Source organism: Cryphonectria parasitica, assembly GCF_011745365.1.
Source record: "Cryphonectria parasitica EP155 unplaced genomic scaffold M406scaffold_4, whole genome shotgun sequence".
Taxonomy (NCBI): Eukaryota; Fungi; Ascomycota; class Sordariomycetes; order Diaporthales; family Cryphonectriaceae; genus Cryphonectria; species Cryphonectria parasitica.
Genome location: NW_024468912.1, coordinates 3494687 through 3515796, shown reverse-complemented (window position 1 = coordinate 3515796; position 21110 = coordinate 3494687). Strand labels below are relative to the sequence as shown.

The window sequence follows — 21110 nt, the reverse complement described above, 5'->3', positions numbered from 1 at the left end:
CGAGCCTCATTATAGCATAGAATAGAAGCAGGTCATGTGAGTTCTTACCCCAAGTCAAATTTAGCTACAGTTACACTGAGCTATGAATTCTGGACGAGCTTTTACGCATACTATACCTAAACTCGATTTATGATTCAAGTTATATTTTGAGTGTTGCTTCCTGTGTCAGCGGCCGTCGGTCCACTTAGGGTTGATCAATATACCCAAATCGAGCTGCACTAGAATATATCATATGAACAAGTAGCAGTGGTTATCGAATCTGAATTCCGCAGGAACCTGGCCAATAATAATACAAGGCAATTAAAGCTTTCTAGAAAGGAAAAGGAAAAGGAAATATTTAGAACGAGGCTAGGTCTTTCGAATGCTGAATCCTGGTTCTGCAAGCAAAGACGCATGGTCGCATTAGACCCACTAGACCCGAAAGCTTATCACCATGATCCTTTGGGAACACAAGCCCCATTTCCAAAAGCGCACCATGATGACAAGACAATCCTTCAAGACCCGTCAACCCTGGATTATTATTATGTTTTTTCTAGAGGTTTGTTTCCCCAGAAACAGAGAGGAGTCTCTCGAACGGAGTTTTGGTAATTACTCTGGATGCATGTCCAAGCCCAAGTCATTTGCAACTTACAAGGCGATTGAGAAGTGAATGAATGGCCTCAGTGATTGCTCCGAGAACGATACTCCGTTGACAGCCCAGGGAAGATCTCAGTCTCCACCTCACAGTATATTCACCCTGCTCCTCCATGTACTGTAATGACAGGAAATAATACCTATTCAATGGGAAAAGAAGTCTGTCCTCCGTCTATCTACCTCTTGATAATACATAGCCTATTCTCATGTCCTGCGATACCCTACCAGCGCAAAGGCACACACCACACCACCATCCCAGATCGCCGGATGCATAAAGATAACCTTCTGACAAGGTATAATCGCCAAGCAATACACATATGCACCCACATGAAAAAAATAAAAGCAAGAAAAAAAAAGAAGAAAAAAACAAGATGAACAGGACAATTGTCAAATCTATCTTTGTCATCCCCGCGCGACCTCGTGTCTCGGGCCGCCTGCAGAGGGATGGCCCTAACCCCGCGCACCTTACCATTCAGCCCCGACACACCTTCTATAATAATAGCAAAAAGTAGAAAGGAAAAGACTCCCAGGGCCCTGTGGTCTCTTCTGAGCTGACATAACACTAAACAATCGGACGCGCCCGCCAGGACCTATGAAAATCATATGTAAGTCAGCAGCAAGGGGGGGTTTGAACTTAGCAGAGCAGGCATGCTTACTTACCATGGTAGGTAAGGTGTTGAACAAGAACCAGCAGATCAGTTGGTGGCCATTGCTCCCCCCTCCCCTGCCCCCCCCCCCCTCGGCCAAGACAGCGGGCCGTTCCAACGCATGTCAGCCCAAAGCCAGTCATCCAGCAATCCACAGTAGGCAAGGGTTTCACACACACTGCCGTCAGTACTAGAGAGAGAGAGAGAGAGAGAGAGAGAGAGTTGAAAGGCAGTCCAGTAGTAAGGCGGTCTGGGGCCCGGGAGCCCGGGTCGGCGTGTTTCGTCCGCTGGGCCTGGAACGGGTTGTAAAAGCAACCCAGCCAAATCTCACCCCCAAATAAGAATAATCAAGAAGAGGAAGAAGAACAAGAAAGATACAAGTAAACAAAACAGATTTGGTGCGTTTCTATTTTTTGTTTCCTGTTTAGGACCCACCGGCGGCCGGAGGGGGAAACAAGGGCCAAGACCTTCCATTAAACTCGGCCGCCGTGCTCTTCTTCCCACTCGGATCGGAGGAGATGGTCTTGGCTTTTTTATTTTTTTATTTTATGATACAGTGTATTCTTCTCTTTTGTTTTGTTTTGCATCTTTTTTCTTCTCATTCCACTTCCAATCGTTTTATTCCTTTTGTTTCCTTTTGGAAAAGGGATTGATTGTCAGGAAAGGGGTAATAGAAGGTCTGCTTTGCTAATCGGCATTTGCTTGCGCCTTCGAAAATAATTGAGCTGGGGAATTGGTCGTTGGATTTCTCTCTCTCTATTTTCTTTTCTTTTTTCTTTTGTTTTCTCTTTCCCTTTTTGTCCTGTGTCCTTTTACACGACACCCTCGTTTCCCACCTCCTCCCTTCTCTTTTCTTTTCTTGTCTCTTTCTTCAGCCCGGCGCTGTTGTAAAACGACTGCTAGAGATTAATCTCTTAATTTCTGAATGATCAATTTTTAAATTTAAATCGAACCAAAGACAAACGAGGCTGGCTACCCAACAAAAGAGGATCACCAATATTTCCTCCTCTTACACAATCCGACATATTCGATTCATATAAACACAACAAACAAAACAAACAAAAACAAAAATGGCCTCCCTACTAAACACTTTCCCACAATTCTCCCTCCTCCCCGCTGAGCTCCAGCTGCAGATCTGGGAATCTGCCGCGGCCACCCAGCCAAGCATGCACATGCACATGTTCGACGTGCATGCGCCCTCGTCCTCCTCACCGCCACCAACACAGACAACCAACACGGCTGTCAGCAACCCCCTGACCCGGAAGATCTCCTCCCACCGTCGGTCCCGAAGCCGGTGCTCCTCGTCCGGCAAGGTCCGCAAGCCCTCCGCCTCGCCGCCCCGCAAGCTCAACAGCAACATCGCCGCCGCCGCCGCAGCCATGGAGCAGGAGCAGCAACCAGAGGCGGGAGCGGGCGTGTCGATCCAGGCCTTCGACATGGCGCCCGATGCGGCTGCTCACATGGCCCTCCCCGGAGCACGGCCTTTCACCTCCGATCCGAGCATGTACAGGTTCCGCAATGCCCTTCGAGCCACCTGCACCGACGCCGCGGGCGCCGTCGCCAGGGCCCAGGCCGCCGTACCAGTATCCGACCGCGCAGTCGTCGAGCTGCCAGGGGGCGGGAGGATCGCGTACAACAACGCAGCTGACGTGCTGCACCTGCGCTTCCTCACCTCTCCTGTCACGAACCTCATGGAGCCGGACTCCGATTCCGCCATGGACATCGACACGCCGCTGCCCACCAACACGGCTGGTTCCGCGCCCCTAAGCGCCATCTTCAGGTCCTGCTGGTCGCGGGAGCTCGCGGCGGCCCTGCACGGCGCGCGGCGTGTGGCCATCGATGTGTCGCAGATCTGGCCCGAACTGGCGGAGCAGCAGCACAGGCTGGTGCAGGATGTCGTCTTCCTGGTATGCACGCTGCAGAACGACCTCGAGGTGCTGTACTTGGTCGACTACAGCGCAGGTCGGTACCCACGTGCGGGCGCAGGGATAGCAAAGGAGCTGATGGGCAGGGAAGGCGGTTTGTACCGGGCCCTCCACAGCCGCGCTGGCGGGCAGACAGAGGGGGGAGACTGGTGGGAACGCGAGCTGCAGCGAAAGGGGGACGTGATCCACGGAGCGGACAGGGTATGGCGGGAGGTGTTTGATCTCGAGAAGCTGGGTTGGCACGAGCGCCATCCGGCTTTCGTGTTTGCGGAGATGTTTGGCGAGGTGGTGAGGCTGCAGCAGGGAAACTGGTTTGGCGAGGGACAGAAGCAGGCTGCGTTCAAGGGGGTGAGGGTGCTGGTTGCTGAAGACAAGTAGCTCCAGGGGGCCCAACATATGGGCATAATCAGCATAGCGAGTGGGCGTGTTTGATTCAGCATCTTGTAACTTTGGGAATTCTGCATTGGGAATTGGGTTCTGGGCTTGAAAACAAAAAAGCATAGCATGGCGTTAGGTATGGGCAACAAGTAGAGAGGAAAAACAGAAGGCAGAAGAGGGGTAAAATCCTGGACTGACAGTAATCAAACTGGAAACAAACTCTCATCCGGTGGTTGAAGGACCAGAGGCAGTCTTAAACACATATATGCCAGCATTTGAACGAACCTGAGAAGCAAGAAACATATTCAACAACATTGCTTGAAAGGCTGTGATATCACTGTATGTGCCTTTTCTTCATCAGTGATGTTTTGTTCACCAAAGGCTACCCGCTGTTTCATACTACACCTCAAGCGTAACCATTGGCAACCAGCCACTCCTTCAAAACCGCAGCATCTCTCTCCCGGTATGCTGCACGGCCCCGCACACTGTCTTTCGCTGCCTCCAGCGTTCGGTTGAACGCCGTGGTGTCCTTATCCTTGAAGAACGCCTCGAGTTCCTCTAGGTCCTTATACGAGGTAAACTTGCTCAAAGAGACCTTGATAAAACGGTCCAAAAGAATTGGGTTCCCGCCAACCTTCTGGTCGATCTGACTCCAATTCTCCTTGATGAACTTCCAAAGCAACGGCCGACCGACACGGTTGTTGGCTAGACCACCCGAGAGGAAGTCCATGTCGCTGGCCGGAATGCAGTCGGAGGCTGGTGCGGGCGGCGAGATGTTGAACAGGAGCGGCAGGAGCGTGGAAGTGATGACGGATTCATCCGTACAGGTCCCGAGGACGCCCAGGCACAGGTCCTGGCTGTCCACTGCGGGAGCCGTATACCACTCATTCTTGAGGAAGGCAGCGGTCTTGGCTGGATCGGACTTGAGAGCGATACGATACACCGGGCTACGCAGGTCAGCGTGCAGCGGGTTATCTTGGGGCGAGGCAGAATACGCGGCGAAACGCTTGAGCGCCTCCTCAGTAACGCTGAGGCGGGTTAGCCAATCAGATTGCGCGTCAAGTGGATGAGCTAAGTCAAGATGCTTACCCCGGGTGCCCGTTGGCACCAGCTGCGAGGAGGAATCGCTTCCGCAGCAGGCCGCTGTTGAAGTCCTCACCGGCAGGGAAATCCCAGCCCACCTTGTTTAAGACGTTGTCGATCAGGCGCAGCGTGAATTTCTCCAGCCCCGTCTTGATAGTCTGGTCGTCGTCGAAGATGGACTTGACCAGGTTGATAGAATCGAGAGCCTGGCTCAGTACGCGGAAGTGGGTCTCATTCTTGAGGCTCTGAATGAAGGATAGCAGGGCTGGCGTTGTGCCGTAGCCAGAGAACGCAAGATCAGCGGCGGACCCAGTGATGGAGATCTTGTCTTCAGTGCTCAGGCGGTCGAGCTGGCTGCCAAGCTTCTGCAGCCTCGCCAGTGGATAGTTGACTCGGTAGAAGGCGGGAGCATTCTTGTTGATTACGTAGAATTCATCATCGACATCACGGATAGTGTCTTCCTTGGTCGTCAAGGCAAGGGACTGGACGCCTTGCGCACCAGTCTTGCCCTCAAATGCGAGGGGAACCCACCAGGTCGTGGTATCGTCCTGGGGTTTGACATCACCAGTGGACAAGAAACGCGACTGCTTGATGGTGATCTGACCAGGCTCCTCAGCCACGGTCAGGACAGGGAAGCCTATCTCCTCGATCCACGGCTTCATCAGGGCTGGAACGTCCACGCCCGAGGCCTCAGTCAGGGCCTCCCAGAGGGCCTGCGTCTTGGCATTGCTGTAAGGGTGCTTCTTGAGGTAGATCGATACACCCTTCATAAAGGTCTTCACTCCGAGATGGTTGGCCAGCATGCGGATGACGGAGCATCCCTTTAGGTAGCTGATGGCATCAAAGACCTGGTTGATGTCCAGCGCATCACGTACGGGGACTTGGATCGGGTGGGAAGAGCGCAGACCATCCAGCTTCAGGGCTGTCTCGTAGCCCTCGTTGATGAATTGAGGCCATACCTCCCAATCAGGATGCAGATGGTCTATGGCGAGCCAGCCAGCCCAGGTGGCAAAGCCCTCGTTCAGCCACAGCTCATCCCACCAGTCCATGGTCACGAGATTGCCAAACCACTGGTGGGCGAGCTCGTGCGCCACAACATAGGCGATACGGTTACGGAAGCGAGAGTCGGATTTCTCCTCGTCAAACAGGACGGTAGTTATGCGGTAGGTGACAAGACCCCAATTTTCCATCGCGCCGGTAAACTCGTGGACGGCGAGAATGTCACTCTTGGGCAGCGGGTAATCGATATCGAAAGCCTCGGAGAAGAAATCGATGATCTTGGGGGCATGCCACAGGGCCCAACTGCCCTGCTCTACCAGGCCGCGGGTCGTGTAGACGCGGACGGGGACCTGCTTGCCATTGTACCGACGGTCGGTGAAGGCCTCGATGTACTCAAAGTCGCCGACGGCCCAAGCAAGCAGGTAGGTGCTCATGATGGGCGTCGTCTCGAATATCACCTGCTTTTTCCCGGTCCCGACAGGCACGGTGTCCTTGACAGGCATGTTGCTGAGGGCGACCTGGTCATCGGGGATTTCGATGGCGAGGTTGAAGGTGGCCTTCAGGTTCGGCTCGTCGAAGCAGGGAAAGGCACGCCGAGCATCCGTACTCTCGAATTGGGTGCTCAGCATGTAGTGCCACTCGTCATCTCGTGGCACCGAGGCCGCAGCCGGGACAGCGGGCTTGTACTGAGACCGGTAGAAGCCGGCCATGTCATGGTTGACAATACCCTGAAACTTGATGGTGAGGGCGGCCTTGGACACTGGCAGCTCTGCATCAAAGAGAATAGTGGCACGCTGGGCTTTGGCATCATAGTGGATGTTAGCTGCCGTGTAGGAGGTGGTGGCCTTGCCGGACTCGACCTCGACCGTTGCGGTCTCGAGGGTCAGCTCAATGGCATTGAGGACAACCTCCCTGGTGGGCTTGACGAAGTTTCCAGTAATGCTTCAAGTAACGGTGAGCTTCCACTATCTCCTTTCTTTTATTCAAACTAACCAGGTCTTGCAGCGCAGGTGACTCGGGGCCGATGTTGAGAGTGAAACAGAGACAAACAGAGAAAGAGGAGGATAATCCACCTACGTCACAATACCATTGTAGGTCCAATTCTTGAATTCGAGGCTATCCAAAGCCAGGTCATAGTGACCAGCCTTGAAGTAGTCTGGCAGTATGTTCCGGTCAGTCATGGCTGCGCTGCTGGCGGTGAGCTGGATTTGTATTGAGGGGCTTCCAGCGTGGACGTCTTCAACACAAGTTGCGTGGACCCCGCGGTTAGTTAAACAGTGGCGGCAGTGGGAGGAGATGTGGAGCTGCAGCTTGGAGCTTGGGCTCGGACTCGAGCTTGGGCAGGAGCTCGGACTAGAGCTGGAGCTGTTGGCGCGTCGCGGGAAAGAGCTAACCGGAGCTGTTGCCAGGGCGCCACCACCGGTACTTATGCTGAAAATATGCGAGGGCAAAAGTGGCTTATATTGCTATGCGCTGAAGAGAAAAGAGAAAGAAAGAAAAAAGCCACGAGGGCAGCTAACTGAGGCTATCAACAGGTCTGGCTGTTGGCTAGCTGGAGGGGCCAAGCATGGCCCTCGCACAGAAAAGGGCTGTCCCACCCACCATCACGACCGACCCCAAAAGGCCTCGAACGACAGGTCAAGGAACAGCTGACCCTGCAAGCAGTTACGAACATCTGATCCAGAAGTAGGGCTGACAATTCTGTTCCTTCCTGCGCCCGAGTGGTGTGCGCGCAGGTGTGAACAGCGCAATCCCACGCCGTGGGTGACCCAGCCAACGGTCTTTACCCAAGATACAGTAGTAGCAGTGGCAGCAGCATAGGTTGTTCTTGCTGCCAGTCGTAGTGACGACGACGAAGCGGCCTCTGCGTGGGATAGACAATAGGGGGAAAGGCTTGCATCGCCCCTCCCAGAGATCACCTGTCCTCTTCTAAGACTAGTCCTGTACGTTGGCGGCGAGAAGAGGGAGGGAAGCAATGACCTGCCGTATTTAGGAGGTTGCAAAAGCTGCTGTTATGGCAGGTAGCCCCACCTCCCCAGTTTTGAAGGGTGGAAGAGGAGGTGGAGGACGATGTCTCACGTTTCCGGCGGCGGCGGCACTAAACTGCTCGACGCGTTGCAACGGTTGATGAGAGCCGCAGCAATTAGAAGAGATCATCGCGATCGGCACGCGATCCGTCAACTGCTCTCAAGGTCAAGGTTGCATATTTTGGTAGCAAGTATGCGGGCCCGCGGGTCGGTCCTCCAAACCTCAGCTGGCTCGCGAGCTAGGCCCGAACGAATCGGACGATGATGTCCCTTCGAGACAAGATCCCATAGACCTTTTGACTCTTGGTTTCTATTACCCTGCCAAGGCTGAGAGTATTCGTGAGATGGAACGGACAATCTTGCCTCGGTCCCGACAATCACGATCCTATTGTCACGTTCCTATCTCTCTCTGTGTGATTTGCCTCTCCTTTCCTTCCGTCTTAACTACTCCTGCTACGGTAACACTATGCAACAACGCATGATCGGGCCTAATCCATATTGTGTTGGTTTTGTGCTTTCAGTGCTCATGTACATAGTATCGTGCCATGCACAGCAAGCCAGACCAGGGACAATAGGATTGGAGGATAAGGCTGACATAATCGTTGCAGATGAACTCCCCCGAGGGTGGACTCAGACCCCCTGCAACGAGGTGGAAATCGCATGCAGGCCATCAACTCAGGGCTGTTTTGATGTGGAGCCTACCCATCCTCGTTCCCCTGTAAATGGACCAACAGCAATGATGACTGGGATAGTCATTGGGGAGGCAAGAAGATGGAGCGATGAGGACTCGGAGCGAGTTTGCATGTGTACTTGTTATGTTATGTTGAGGGAGGGGAGGAGCAAGGCGGAGGTGTGTATAGTGGTGATTGGGTAAGACGTAGGCGATCACTTCAGTACAGTAGCAGCACTACAATACTACATAACAGTACCAAAGTACTTGGGTACTTCTCCATAGTGCCACATTCCCCAGCCTTCTCTCCCCATCCACAAGCATCCGTAAGCAGCAAGTTGCTTTGCTCAAAGCTGACTCAAGGATTTCTTGAAAGGACAAACGCAAACACAGTCAAATGGAAGACACTTGAGCAGGGAAATCAGAATTAAAATAACATAAAATAAAATAAAATCTACCATACACTGCATGCTTATTTTTTTTATATTTTTTTTGTCCTCCTTCTTGTTCCTTCGAATACGCATGATAAACAGCCTAGACGTGATCGAAGGAGAGACCAGTACGGGACAAGCAAGGCCTGAGGCGCGCGGGTTTCATCCTTCGGCTGGCACGCCCCATGCCTATGCAATCGCCGTACCCAAAGTACTCTGACGCTAACCTGCGTAGCCTCTTCCTCCTCCTCCTCCTCCTCCTCTTCCTCCTCCTCCTCCTTCTCCTCCCTCTCTATCTAAGGGAGACCAGACAAGACACCCCTCCTGCACACTCGGTCTTCAACCACCCGTTATCTTCGCCATCCACTTCAACTCCTCGACGGTGTTTCCTTCCTGCCTCCCCTGCGCGCGACCGCAACAATCCTTCCCTCACGACCTGTGCACCTCCGCCGTCGAAACGCCCACCACGATCGTTACCCGTCATTATTCTCGTCCTCAACCGGCAACGAACCCCGTGACCGCGTCTGCATCCCTCACCAAAATACCTGCAAACTCCCACTCCTATTCTACCCTAGACAAGACGAGACGAGAACATCGCCTCGTCGGCCCCTCGACCCGTCATCCCTGTGTGCAAGCAAGCTACGACGATTCCTCATCATCACCTAGAAAAATATCAGACAGACACGATTTCCGATCACCGCACGGTCGTCCCGTCGACCTACTGGTTCCTCGAATGCCGCAAAATATCCATCTGACCAAAGCGATATCCTAATTACACATAATTTGTTTTGCCCACCATGCGGCGACCCTCGGTAGACCTTGCCGAGCCCTCGCGCAATCTAGAGGAGTCGGTCGGTGCCCCTGCGCCAGACTCATTCGATCCGGAGACATCCGACTCTCTCGCTTTAGAGACCGATTTCACGCAGACCCTCGACCTACATGAGGATGGTGGCGGCCCCCAGTCGCTCCCTCGCGCCTTCACGCCTCCCCCACACCTCGCTGCTCGCTTCTACCGTCCCTCCCAAAACAGGCGGAAAGACTCGGCTGCCTCCTCGCGACGAAACTCGGTATGCTCTGTGCCCTCCTTGTCGTCGTCTCATGGCGCTGCGCAGCTGCACAGCGGGCCCCAGAGCAAGCATATTGCCAATCACCAGCGGAGGGATGCCATCTTGAAAGACCGCCAGAAGCGCCTAGCCGACCGCGCTGCCCATGTCGAGAAGGTCCGACTGCGCGCTGCGCGGGCCAAGGAGCGCACCATCTCCCTCTCGGAGGAGAGAGCGATTGCTGCCAAGGAGGCCCGCGAGCGTAATCTCAACCAGATTGCCGCAGCCTGTGCCGAGGAGGTCAAGAGGGCCAAGGCCATAGCCGAGAGCACCAAGGGCAAACGTGAGCTGGAGCTCCAGAAGATGCGCCAGCAGATGGAGGAGCGACAGGCCGAGGCTGAGCGACGCCGCGAGGAGCTGAGGAGACAGCCCCAGAGGGCCAGAGGCTCCAGCCTCGATAGCAAAAAGTCCGTCGAGGCATTGTCGCCCGTGGGAGAGGTCAGCACGCCAGAGCCAAGGCCGCTCGCCGAGGATGCTGCCGTCTGTAGGCTACAGACCTGGTGGCGTGCCACGACGAAGAGACAGGCAGTCAACGCATTCTCTCAGCTGGGTCTGACGCTCGATGAGTTCCGGGACAAACACTACGATGCGGCGACAGAACTAATCCAGGACCAGCGCGTCATGCTAGCGACAGCCCGCATCCTCGCCATCTGTGGCCTAGAAAAGGGAAAACCTGACTCTGTCGCCCAGATGGGCACCGTTCGGCTCTTTCTCAGTGCCTTCTTGATCTTAGGCCATCCGTCACAGGTTCTCAGCAACACGTACGACCTCGGTGAACAAGACCAGGGCTCTTCCTCCTCCTCCTCCTCCGCCTCCTCCGCTTCTTCGCCGCTGCGCCCGAGGGACGACCTGGCCAATCCGCTGGTTCAGGAGCTAGTGGGCAAGGCCAAGGACCTCCTCATCACGTTCGAGAACATAGTATCCCGGCTGACAAGTCTCAACAACTACACCGTTCCGCCGTCGCTGGCTGATGCGCTGCCCACTGCGCATGCCTGCTTCGAGAGGGCGTTTCTCAACTGGCAGACGCGCGACAAATCCGCTCTGATTGACGGGATGTTGAAGCAGCTGGTGGAACTCGACGCCCTCATTGACCACGTCAAGGAGACCAGCGTGCCCGCTGCTGTGGAGGAATACAAGGAAGCAGTCGCACCCAACCAACAGATGTTTGTTGTCAGGATCAAAAAAGTCCTGGGCCCGGAGAAGGGATTGAGAGTTATCCGGCAAGCCCTCTTCCAAGCTCGCAAGGAGAGGGCCGCGAAAAAGAAACAGAGGACAGACATGAGACCGCGTGCTGCCGAGGAGTCTATGACAGCCGAGTCTGTTATGGCTGAACTGACACCCGGTGAGCAGCAAACCACTGCCACTATCACCGCGAGGCAGTCTGTTGCGAGGCCGGTTGGGGCTTCTGCCGGCACGTCGCCCACCTCCTCGAGCAGATCAAGCGTGCCACAGATGGCTCCTCAGGCCAATCTTCTACCCGACAATCGTGTCGTGATGCACGAGCTGGCCATCAACAAGGAGTACCGCACAAGCGCACAAGACTTTGTTGACGCCGAATCTAAGGCACTCAAGCCTTACCTGGATGGAATGCGCGCAACCATGAATGGAGACGCCTTGTCGCGGGAGATTCACTTCTGCCAGCTCATCAATGTCGCTGCACACATTCAACAAAAGCTGCTGCGACTCGTCCACCCCTCGAATCCCCTCCATAGCGTCGTTATGGACCTACTGGATATCGAGCAATTCAAACAGACATTCCGAAACGGGTCATTCTCGTACGAGAATTTTTTCTCCTCCATGGCCAATCTGTTGCCGAAGCTGTGTGCTCCGGTCCGAGACGAGCAGGTCAAGGACCTGGCTGAGAACAAGCTCGTCCAAGGCAGCTATGTGGAGCGCCTAGAAGCACTCATTCTCTTCATCGACGTCATGTTGAGCGACTTTGCCAACCTTCTCCTACACATGGCCACGCCTAGGCTGCTGCGATCGGCGGCCCAGTACGAGGCCAAGGCCTTTGCAAATGCTATTCACCGGGGTGAGCACGGCTTGTTCGCAGCCGAGACGGCATGGCGGGCAGCGAGGAGCAAGGTCATGGTCGAGACGGCAAGACGCGACTCGGAGAACACAACAAGCCAACCCAAGAACCGGCCTACTGCCGACAAGATCTATTCACACATGCTGGTTGGCATCTTCACCCAGACCAGCCATATCCGTTACGGACAAATTCCCGAGATGCTGCAGCTTGACTTCAAGCGGATCCACAAGTACGGCGACCTCACGCGCAACATGATCACAGCTGGTGGCATCCTTCTGCAGTGCAAGAACCTTCTCAAGCGCGACGTACGTGCGCCGTGGAAGACGGAGGCAACGCGGATCATGACCGTGCTGGACACGGCCGAGTCGGAGGAGGCTGCTGTCAATGGCGTGATGGCTGCTCTGGAGGCAGGACGATCGATGCCTCCTGCCGTCAAGACACACCTCCGCGGCTTCGTGCAGAACCTGATCGCCGCGCATTGGCAGATGGTCAGCGCAACCCAGCCAGAGGCCAACACAACGTGGGACCCTACAGGCCATGACCCAAACCAGCCGGTCCTCCGACTGCTGCTCAAGCGCCTGCGCGACCATCTCGTTGCTCACCTGACAGCGGGCAGCAGGAAGGCGACGAACGCGGCAGGCGAGAAGCTTGCGAGCTCTGGCCTCGGGGAGTTTATGGACCGAGTGCGGGGCATGACCGACGAGATGACCAAAGTCGGCGCCGTAGACCGGGAGGCACACCGTCCTTGGTGGGAGCAAGTTGCAGAGAAGATCGAGTCCGAGAATGCTGGGGGCGACGTCACTATGGTCGGCAATGCCGGACCTGCATAAAACTCATCTCTCTCTCTCTGCCTCTCTTTTGGTCAGAGGAGGAGAAGCTACGAAGTTCATGAAAGCGTGCATATACGATACACCTCAGACGCAACAACGGTCGGGGATACTTTTTTGATTTCAAGGGACTTTTTCTTACGTGTTCACAAATATGGGCGGCGGACTGGTCAATGGATGGGTCATGGATTTGGGTTCACTCACAACGGCAGTGAGAATAACTTGGCGTTAGGTCACTTTTGCTCAGGGTCTTTTGGGTCTGGTTCTGGTTTTGGTTTATGGCTGGTTGCCTCGCACTGGGCTATGGACCATCACCATTGAGCACCAGCACCAGCGCTTCTTGAATTTGTGCGGGTGTCATCCATCCAAGTCTAGTCTTTGTCTGTTTCTCTCTTTATGTATGCAGCGTTTGTGTTGCCGGCGGTAATAGCTATTCTATCTGAATTCATACAATACCCAGACTCTACTGTAAGTCGTGCTTAAGGGCTACCTCTCATCCTGGTCCCCTCGGTGATATCATTGCGGCCGGCATGGAAGATCACTCAGTGTCATGCTCCTCTTTCGGCCATTAATTACTGTATGCCCTCTGAGCTGATAATTATTTTGCGATCATATGGGTGGTATTTATGTATGTCTTCCTTTTTCCTCTTTTTTTTTTTTCTTTCTTGCAATATTCCCTAATATGCCGGGGTCCTTTTCGATAGCAAGGTTCTCTCAGCTTGCGGCGAATGATCCCCAACAGGGTGGCTCATACCCTCCCGCGACGCTTGCCCGGCCCGGGGCCCTTCTCCCCGAGCAGCTAAACCCCCCAGCTCACTCCCCCCCCCCCTTCTCCCAAAATCCATCACCTCCAAATCGCCTCCCCATGCTTACATGCAAGGCTACCCCGCCATGTTATTGGAGTAACTCGATCACACTCCTCTGATTGGGGGAACAGGAGAGACAAATCAACTCAGCCTCGTCTAAGCAAAGCATGGCACGAAGGAGGAGGAGGAGGAGGAGGACCAGGAAGAAGAAAAAAGGAATGAGGAGCAAAGAAAGACAAGAATACACGCGACGGTTAAAGGCAAGCAAACTTAAAATCCGCGGCACAAATCATTCATCACGCAACAAGAGGGCATCTTATCAAAACTGGATACCCACCGATCTCTCTCTGTCTGTCTCTCTCTCTCTCTCTCTTATTTTCTTCCATTCTGCCCTGTCTTGCATGTGCGTCAGGCTCCTTTTTTTTTTTTTTTTTTTTGCTTAAAAATGCTCTCTGCGCGGGGTGTGGGTACACACTACGATTACGTCCCACCTCTTGGCCCGCTGCGAAATCGGAAGGTCAGAGGCAAGGCTCAGGCTTGACACGGCAGGGTGGATTCGATTTGCTCACATTTTGTCAACCCTCTTTTTTTTTCCCCCTTGTCCACTTTGGCGTGTGTGGACAGAGGGAAAAAGGTGTTTTCTCGGAGGTTCTGTCACGATCCGGTCTGCCTATGGCGTTATCTAATCTGTATTATCTCAACAGTTTTCCCCTCCGTATATACTTTCGCCTCGCTCTCTTTTCTGCCGGTTTCTTGCTTCTTCTTTCTCCGTCTTTTCCATCTGCCCAAACCTGATCACATAACGCGTCGTCTTTAACTTTTCTACCTTCTCAACAACAAACTCTTTCTTCCCTCACCTCATCCCGTTTCCCCCCCAAACAATCATTCATAATGGCCACCAAGGCATTTGTCCAGAAGCCCGCCCCGGCCTTCACGGCCACTACTGTCCTCGAGACTGGCGAGTTCAAGGAGGTTTCCCTCTCTGACTACAAGGGTCAATGGTGAGTTGTCAAGTCAAAGCACAGCATCGAGTCTTCTGTCACCTCTTGTTACTCTACCTGCCCCCTCACGGCACCTTTTCCACCCATCATATCACCTAGTCCCCCTTCCTTCACATCGTGCTGCAGCTTGCTGTTTGGAGATATCTCCTCCACTCCTCCACTGCGTTGTTCTCATTGCCCTCCTCCTCCTTCCTCACCACACCTTCCCCCCCCCCTCCCCAAACACCTACGTGCACCATTGATATGCCTTTCCTTAAAACAGAGAGTGGACAATGAAAAGTTGCTCCACCACCTCTTTTAACTCTTCTTTGTTTTCTTACCCAACAAAATAGGGTCGTCCTCCTGTTCTACCCCATGGACTTCACCTTCGTCTGCCCCACCGAGATCCTGGCCTACAGCGACGCCCTCCCCCGTTTCCAGAAGCTCAACACCACCGTCCTGGGTGTGTCGACCGACAGCCACTTCACCCACCTGGCCTGGCGCGAGCGCCCCCGCAAGCAGGGCGGACTGGGCGAGGACCTCAAGCTCCCCCTGGTGGCCGACAAGAACTTCAAGATCTCGCGCGACTACGGCGTGCTGATCGAGGAGGAGGGCATTGCCCTGCGCGGCCTCTTCATCATCGACCCCAAGGGCGTCCTCCGCCAGATCACCGTCAACGATCTCCCCGTCGGCCGCAACGTCGACGAGACCCTCCGCCTGGTCGAGGCCTTCCAGTTCACCGACGAGCACGGCGAGGTCTGCCCTGCCGGCTGGCAGTCTGGCGGCGAGACCATGAAGGCTGACCCCAAGGGCAGCCTGGAGTACTTCTCCAAGGCCGGTGGTAAGTCTTCGAGGCCCCTGAGCGGGGGCGGCGGCGATGATTACCACCCGTCGTCCCCTATTGCGAAGCGTCCGCGTATTGAGTAAGAGGTTCTTTTGGAACGACAACAGGCAACTAGAAGAAAATCGTGACAATAAGGAAGAGAGAAAGAAATGAAAAAGAGAACCGAATCTCACGCACGCGCACACAAACACACAATACCATCTTTTTTGCGAAACAACAACCTCCCCCTCTCTGATGAGAGACAGTGCAAGGAGTGAGGACTCGGGAGGAGGGTGAGGGGACGGAGGGGTGGATAAAAGGGAACCCATCGGATGGACAGACTTTCCTGTTCACTTCCACCCCTTTTTCCCGTGGACTGGGTTGATGAGGATAATGAGCATCTGTGGGGTTTAGCACATACAATCGGCGTTTTCCTTTAGACGGAATAGACGAGTTGTAGAGTTAGACCATAGAAGCCAGAGCCGAATTTTATGTCCAGGTCGTTCGACTTGGGACTCTCTCCCGCAAACGTCGAGCTGGTTATGATACGTATCTCCTAACCCTCCTACCTATTACTATCATTTTGTGTTGATCATGGCCAAAGGCAGGGCTGTGACTTATCTTTCCTTTGGCCTGCATTCCAGGAGGGCTCTGGTCTCAAGCGCTTGAATACAACAATCCAGACTCGTACGCCCTTGACAGCTCAAAAGGCTCGTGACCTCACGTCCCGCGTCACGAGCAGGCATGATCGACAAGCGGAATGTGGACGACGTGGACACTCACCAGCGCTCCTCGTCGACCAGTAGCGGACCGGGCGGGCACTGGTCTCGGTCGTGGTCGCCTTCTTGAGTCTGCTGAACACATCGTCGCCATGCTCTTGAGAGAGAGAGCCTCACTGGAAGGAAGGCTGCTGTTCTTGTGAAGCACGGTGCTTCTGGAATCATGGATGCGCAGCAGCAGCCATGTCCATGTCCCAAGCTTTGGTTTGTACACACGATGTTCACGCACCCCTGAAAGTCTAATGACGTCTGCTCTCTCCCCTTCCAGTCGAGAACTGTGGCGAACGTCATGCCTCACACTTTGGCTGGTTGGGTCCGGGCATGAAAGTAACAACACAAATGGCTGGGAGACAAGAAACAGCATACCGTGGAAGTGCCAATCCTTGTGTGAGACGTTTTTTCGGAGGGCATTGCTCGTGAGTTTTGAGATCCTTGGAGTTGATGGCCAAGTCCCCCCTTGTTAGATGAATGACTTCATTTGGGGCATTAAGGTCAGGGGTCACAGTGGCCACTGCAGTGGGTACAGTTGTCGATCTCGGAAGGATCTCTACAGCACTAGCCCCTCGGGAGTGGCTTGAGCTACTGTAGTAGCGGCCATCCACTGTTACAGCCCTAAGATCAGACACTGGCTAGGTGCTGTGAGGTCAGTCCAGAGGAAGCAACAACGACTTGTCCAGTGAGTTTAAGGAAGAGTCATCGTGATCATGTTGAGAAGGCGAAATCATAGCAACTTCTATACATATTATGCTTTGGATTTATTGCATCTATAGGTTTGCAAAAAATTTTCTCGAGGCCATGGTTTATGATTGGTTGGAATATTCAATATTGGTTTATGTACCTACATATATTTCACCACGATATGTTTGATATATCAACCCAACAATGATATTTTTCTGCACTCATCCGGAAACCCCAGACCGAAAAAACGGACGTTGTGCGCCAAAGGCCACCATCACAACCCATATTGTAAGAATATAATGATGGTGTAGACATTGCATGCCTCCTTTTCATCTCTTTGCACAAGAAGAGCAAGCATTCCTCATTGGTGCGCAATGAGACAATTTTGGCGGTGGTGTGCACCCTCCCTCGGAGCAAGAAGAAGGCGGTAGGTGGTTCGTCTCCCACGACCGCACAGGTTACTCCATGTAGCCATACAACAAGTCTATACCTACATTTAGACCGGCAAAGCGGCAAATTCAGAACAAAAAGATGATGATGATACAGTTTCGTGAACTTTTATCTGTTCGGTGGCCGATAATTATGATCTCACCTGCCCCTTTCAGCCACACCTGTACGCGTCGCCAGAAACCCAACGCCACTACTATACACATATGATTCCAAGATATATAACATATATTCCAAGAAACTTTATTTCGATACTAAGACACCAATGTGAATCGTAGTGTTGGCATCTAGCTTTCTTCCCCCTTCCAGCTGTGTTAGCAGCCTCTTCCAACGAGCAAGATGTACAGCCACTCCAGCCTCTTCCTCCTGGCCGCGCTTGCCGTGCGTGCCACCACCGCGGCCTCGACCAACTGCACGACCTCGGGCGCCCACATCATCGTCACCCGCGAGAGCGACGCGCCGCCAAACACCAGCGCCATGAACATCATCGCCCTGGGCATCGTGGGCCAGTGTGCCGGGTCCGACATCGCCGAGACCCCCTACCCGGCCGCGCTGAGCCCGTACGAGCCGTCCGAGGCCGAAGGGGTCGGGAACCTTACGGAGCTGGTTCTGGACTACCAGGCTGAGTGCCCGGATTCCAAGATTGTGTTGCTGGGTTACTCTCAGGTATAACTATGGATCGACTTCGTTTCATTCCTCCTCGTCTTTTTCCTCTTCTTTCGCTACCTTTTCTCTTGGCATAAAATAGACTTAGTCGATGGCCTGAAAGAAAAGAAAAGAAGAAGAATAAATAAAAAAAAAGAGAATACTTTCTTTTAGAAACAATGGGCACTGATAAAATACTTTTCTAAACAACCAGGGCGCACAAGTCACTGCTGACTTCCTCTGCGGGACTTCAGAGGAAGGCTGGCCAACAACCGAAGCCTACGCATCCACCGTGACAGATAACCGTAAGTTTAAGATCCCCTCCCCTTTCCAGCCATCAAAATAATATGTCCTAACCGCCCCCAAAAAAAAGTCGCCGCTGTCGTCTTGTTCGGCGATCCAAGTTTCGTCAAGGGCCTCTCGTGGGACCGCGGGACGGCCAACAACACGAGCTACTTCCCGCGCCAAAACAACACGGCCTGTGACCCTGTTGCTGCTCAGAGTGAGAATCTTTTTTTTTTTTTCTTTTTTTTTTACTTCCCTTTCTTTCAACTTCATTGCTTTATATATATGTATACCGCCTGTAAAAAGAGCATGTTGACTGACTCCTTCCTCCTTGGTGATGGTGTCCAGTCGTGTCATACTGCGACTACAACGACTATTACTGCGATGACGGCACGAGCATTGAGGTCCATGCGTCTTATGTGGAGAGATACCACACCGAGGCGGTTGATTGGGTGGTTGAGCAACTGGGTGGTTGCTAGGCGATGTGCAGTGTACGGGTCGGGCTTTGGAAAATTGTTTCAGGTAGTTAGTAAAGCATTTGGATTTGACATTGCCGAACAGTGAGGGATGCATCCGATGATTACATGGACATCCTGTTTTTACTAAAAGTGCACAAGTGAACTTTCGTAAAGTACTTAAACAAACACCAGAAGCTGGAGGTCGACATTTCACTCGAGGTAAGCATTCTGATCAGGCAAAAAAGTTTTTTCCCCAAACTACATGCGCTTCGCTATAGTGATCACCGAATGTTGAATGCCCCACGAAAGCCAAATACTCTAATACCTGGAGTGCTTCTTTCGTGACGCCGAATCCCCGCCATCTATCATAACCATGACCCTAATCTTGACCGTAACCGTGACCGTTACCCGTGACCGTGCGAATCACTGAATACGCCTATAAGAATCCAACCTCCCATGCCGCGCGGAGAGGCCGGAGGGTTATACCACCATGCGAACCAATCTTTCTGCTTGCGTTGAATCACAAAGCTATATCAACCCGAAACTCCTCAAGAATGCCCATCACATCTTGTCGACTGTTGCTGCGTATAAACAAAAGTAGACTGACCATTGTCAACTGGACTTGATGGGGTCCATGACACTAGTACAGTCAAGTTGTGTCTGCCGAGCCCGGCACGGCTGAGTCTTGAGAGCTCTGCGCCTAGCAGACCTCGAGCTCGTTCCTGGCTTGCGTACGCCTCCTCTTGGGTGTCCTTGGTGACAGCGGAGGCGAGGCAAGCCGGACTCCAAGCCTGGCCGCCGCCAGGGCAGGTGAGGAAGGAGGTTCTCTACCAGGAGAGCCGCCGGTGATAGAGTCGAAGCTGGTGTGAAAGACTTCTGAGAATGTCTCCCTGCGCCGCTTCAGACTGCCGAGTCGCACCTCGCGCTCCAACTCCGACTCCCAGGTTTCCATCTCACCCTCTGTGAAGTCGGAAAGTTCCTCGTCGACAAGCTCTGCGCCGAGGGCTTGAGCAAGTCTCTCCTTGAGGCCTAAAACAGGCCAGATAGGCACTCTTGTGACCTCCACCTTGAGGCCGCCGTTGTGAAGAGCATCAGCGCTGGGTGCCTTGGTTGGCTCGGCAAAGCGCTCGAGGAAGGCGGCTGTCACAACTGTGCTGTAAACAACGAACGCTGCGGCGCTGCTATCCTGCGATAGGATCCTGACGGGTACGTCTCTGAAGACGGGCCGTGGCTGTACGCTGTCTGCAGAAATCGTAGATCCCTGCGACGACTTCTGTGAGGAGGCCCGGGACGACGACGCGGTGGTGCCCTGCGCATAACACTGTGATTGTGCTATGGCGAGCATAATGGCGACCAGGTAGGAGTCGTGGTCACCATTCTCGGGCACCAGTTTCTTCGACCGCAGTCGTTGGAGGTTGAGAACCGGGGTGTTCATCTGATCGCCATTTGCCGGTCCAGGTACGACACGGTACAGGTTGTGGCGCACCATAGTCAAGTGCGTTCTGTTGACAAAGGCGAGCACAGGCCGGCTCAGTTGTTGGCCAGAGGAAGAGGAGTACCTCCTCCAGTCCCTGATCCGGCTGTCGTTGTTGTCTTCGCTGCTGTTGCTGCTTCCTGGGATCTGCCCATAACAACTCGAAGGTCTCGTTTCGGCACTGTCAAACGAGGCATCAAGGCTGTCGGATTGCTGCCATAAGACGGTGACACGCACAGCGCGCTTCAGAGTGTGATCGCCAAAACGGCATTCGAGATCCACGTTGCTTTTCGCCTTGGACAAGGTGGCGGGGAAGAAGGTGCGCAGAACCCGTTTGACGGAATGCGCAGTGAAGCAGCCGAGTTTGGGGCTGAGAATAGCAGTGAGATCCTTGCTGAGCTCCGTCGCAATCCTACTTGGGCGGAGCGGCAGCTGAGACATGGAGCTGAGGTCGGGAACGGGGTTCTGTACGGGATCGCAATCGACAAAGTTGACGCCGAGCAATCGGGCGTGTGCATCTGTCCAACAGATTGGGGTGATAAATAGCGACTCGCCACAGTGATCGTGCATGATATCGTAAAGAGAGCCAGGCGCAGGACGGACAACACGCGCTACGCGCCCTCGTTTCCTCAGCCTAACAGTCTCAGGTGGTGAAATGGGTGTCGCTGGTGTCTGTTGGATCGAGAGCTGCATGCTGTCCACCGCGTCAGGCATCTCTGCGACGGCCTCCTGCGATGGAGAGGGTGTTATTGGCATGGTCGCGGCCGCGGCCTTGTGTTGTGTCGGGGCCATGCTGTTGAATCTTGAGTTAAACAGCTGGCCTAGGAGAGGGCTGTGGTTGAATAACGAGCTATACGCGACGTGTTAGTGGTAAGGATTCGGCGTGGTCCTGGTTTGTATGTCGTGAAGGTTGCATTGCAGTGAATGCTGCGCAGGCACCAAAACATGTGCAGCCAAAAGCGAAACGAGGATGGGCGATA

The 21110-nt window shown here is 53.8% G+C and overlaps 6 protein-coding genes across 6 annotated transcripts; 4 read left to right on the top strand and 2 right to left on the bottom strand.

Annotated features, from left to right (window-relative positions):
• Window positions 1–2350: 2350 nt before the first annotated feature.
• Window positions 2351–3583, top strand: M406DRAFT_330008 (uncharacterized protein; the record flags this gene model as incomplete). The annotated part of the gene is made up of 1 exon (XM_040920473.1): window positions 2351–3583. The coding sequence occupies one exon, from the start codon at window positions 2351–2353 to the stop codon at window positions 3581–3583; it is 1233 nt and encodes a 410-aa protein (XP_040777130.1).
• Window positions 3584–3989: 406 nt separating this feature from the next.
• Window positions 3990–6846, bottom strand: M406DRAFT_339443 (uncharacterized protein; the record flags this gene model as incomplete). The annotated part of the gene is made up of 3 exons (XM_040921443.1): window positions 3990–4611; window positions 4673–6607; window positions 6743–6846. 3 exons carry the CDS (start codon window positions 6844–6846, stop codon window positions 3990–3992), a joined length of 2661 nt encoding a protein of 886 aa, XP_040777129.1.
• Window positions 6847–9590: 2744 nt separating this feature from the next.
• Window positions 9591–12970, top strand: M406DRAFT_339442 (uncharacterized protein; the record flags this gene model as incomplete). Its single annotated transcript, XM_040921442.1, has 2 exons — window positions 9591–12725; window positions 12968–12970. 2 exons carry the CDS (start codon window positions 9591–9593, stop codon window positions 12968–12970), a joined length of 3138 nt encoding a protein of 1045 aa, XP_040777128.1.
• A 1482-nt stretch (window positions 12971–14452) lies between these two features.
• M406DRAFT_68536 (uncharacterized protein) lies at window positions 14453–15500 on the top strand (the record flags this gene model as incomplete). The annotated part of the gene is made up of 3 exons (XM_040925176.1): window positions 14453–14562; window positions 14895–15382; window positions 15493–15500. 3 exons carry the CDS (start codon window positions 14453–14455, stop codon window positions 15498–15500), a joined length of 606 nt encoding a protein of 201 aa, XP_040777127.1.
• Window positions 15501–17607: 2107 nt separating this feature from the next.
• M406DRAFT_38857 (family 5 carbohydrate esterase) lies at window positions 17608–18677 on the top strand (the record flags this gene model as incomplete). Its single annotated transcript, XM_040924076.1, has 4 exons — window positions 17608–17934; window positions 18128–18218; window positions 18287–18415; window positions 18547–18677. 4 exons carry the CDS (start codon window positions 17608–17610, stop codon window positions 18675–18677), a joined length of 678 nt encoding a protein of 225 aa, XP_040777126.1.
• Window positions 18678–19644: 967 nt separating this feature from the next.
• M406DRAFT_239139 (uncharacterized protein) lies at window positions 19645–20739 on the bottom strand (the record flags this gene model as incomplete). The annotated part of the gene is made up of 2 exons (XM_040916087.1): window positions 19645–20249; window positions 20313–20739. Coding segments are annotated over 2 exons (1032 nt in total), but the record flags the coding sequence as incomplete, so codon positions are not given.
• Between the last annotated feature and the right edge of the window lie 371 nt (window positions 20740–21110).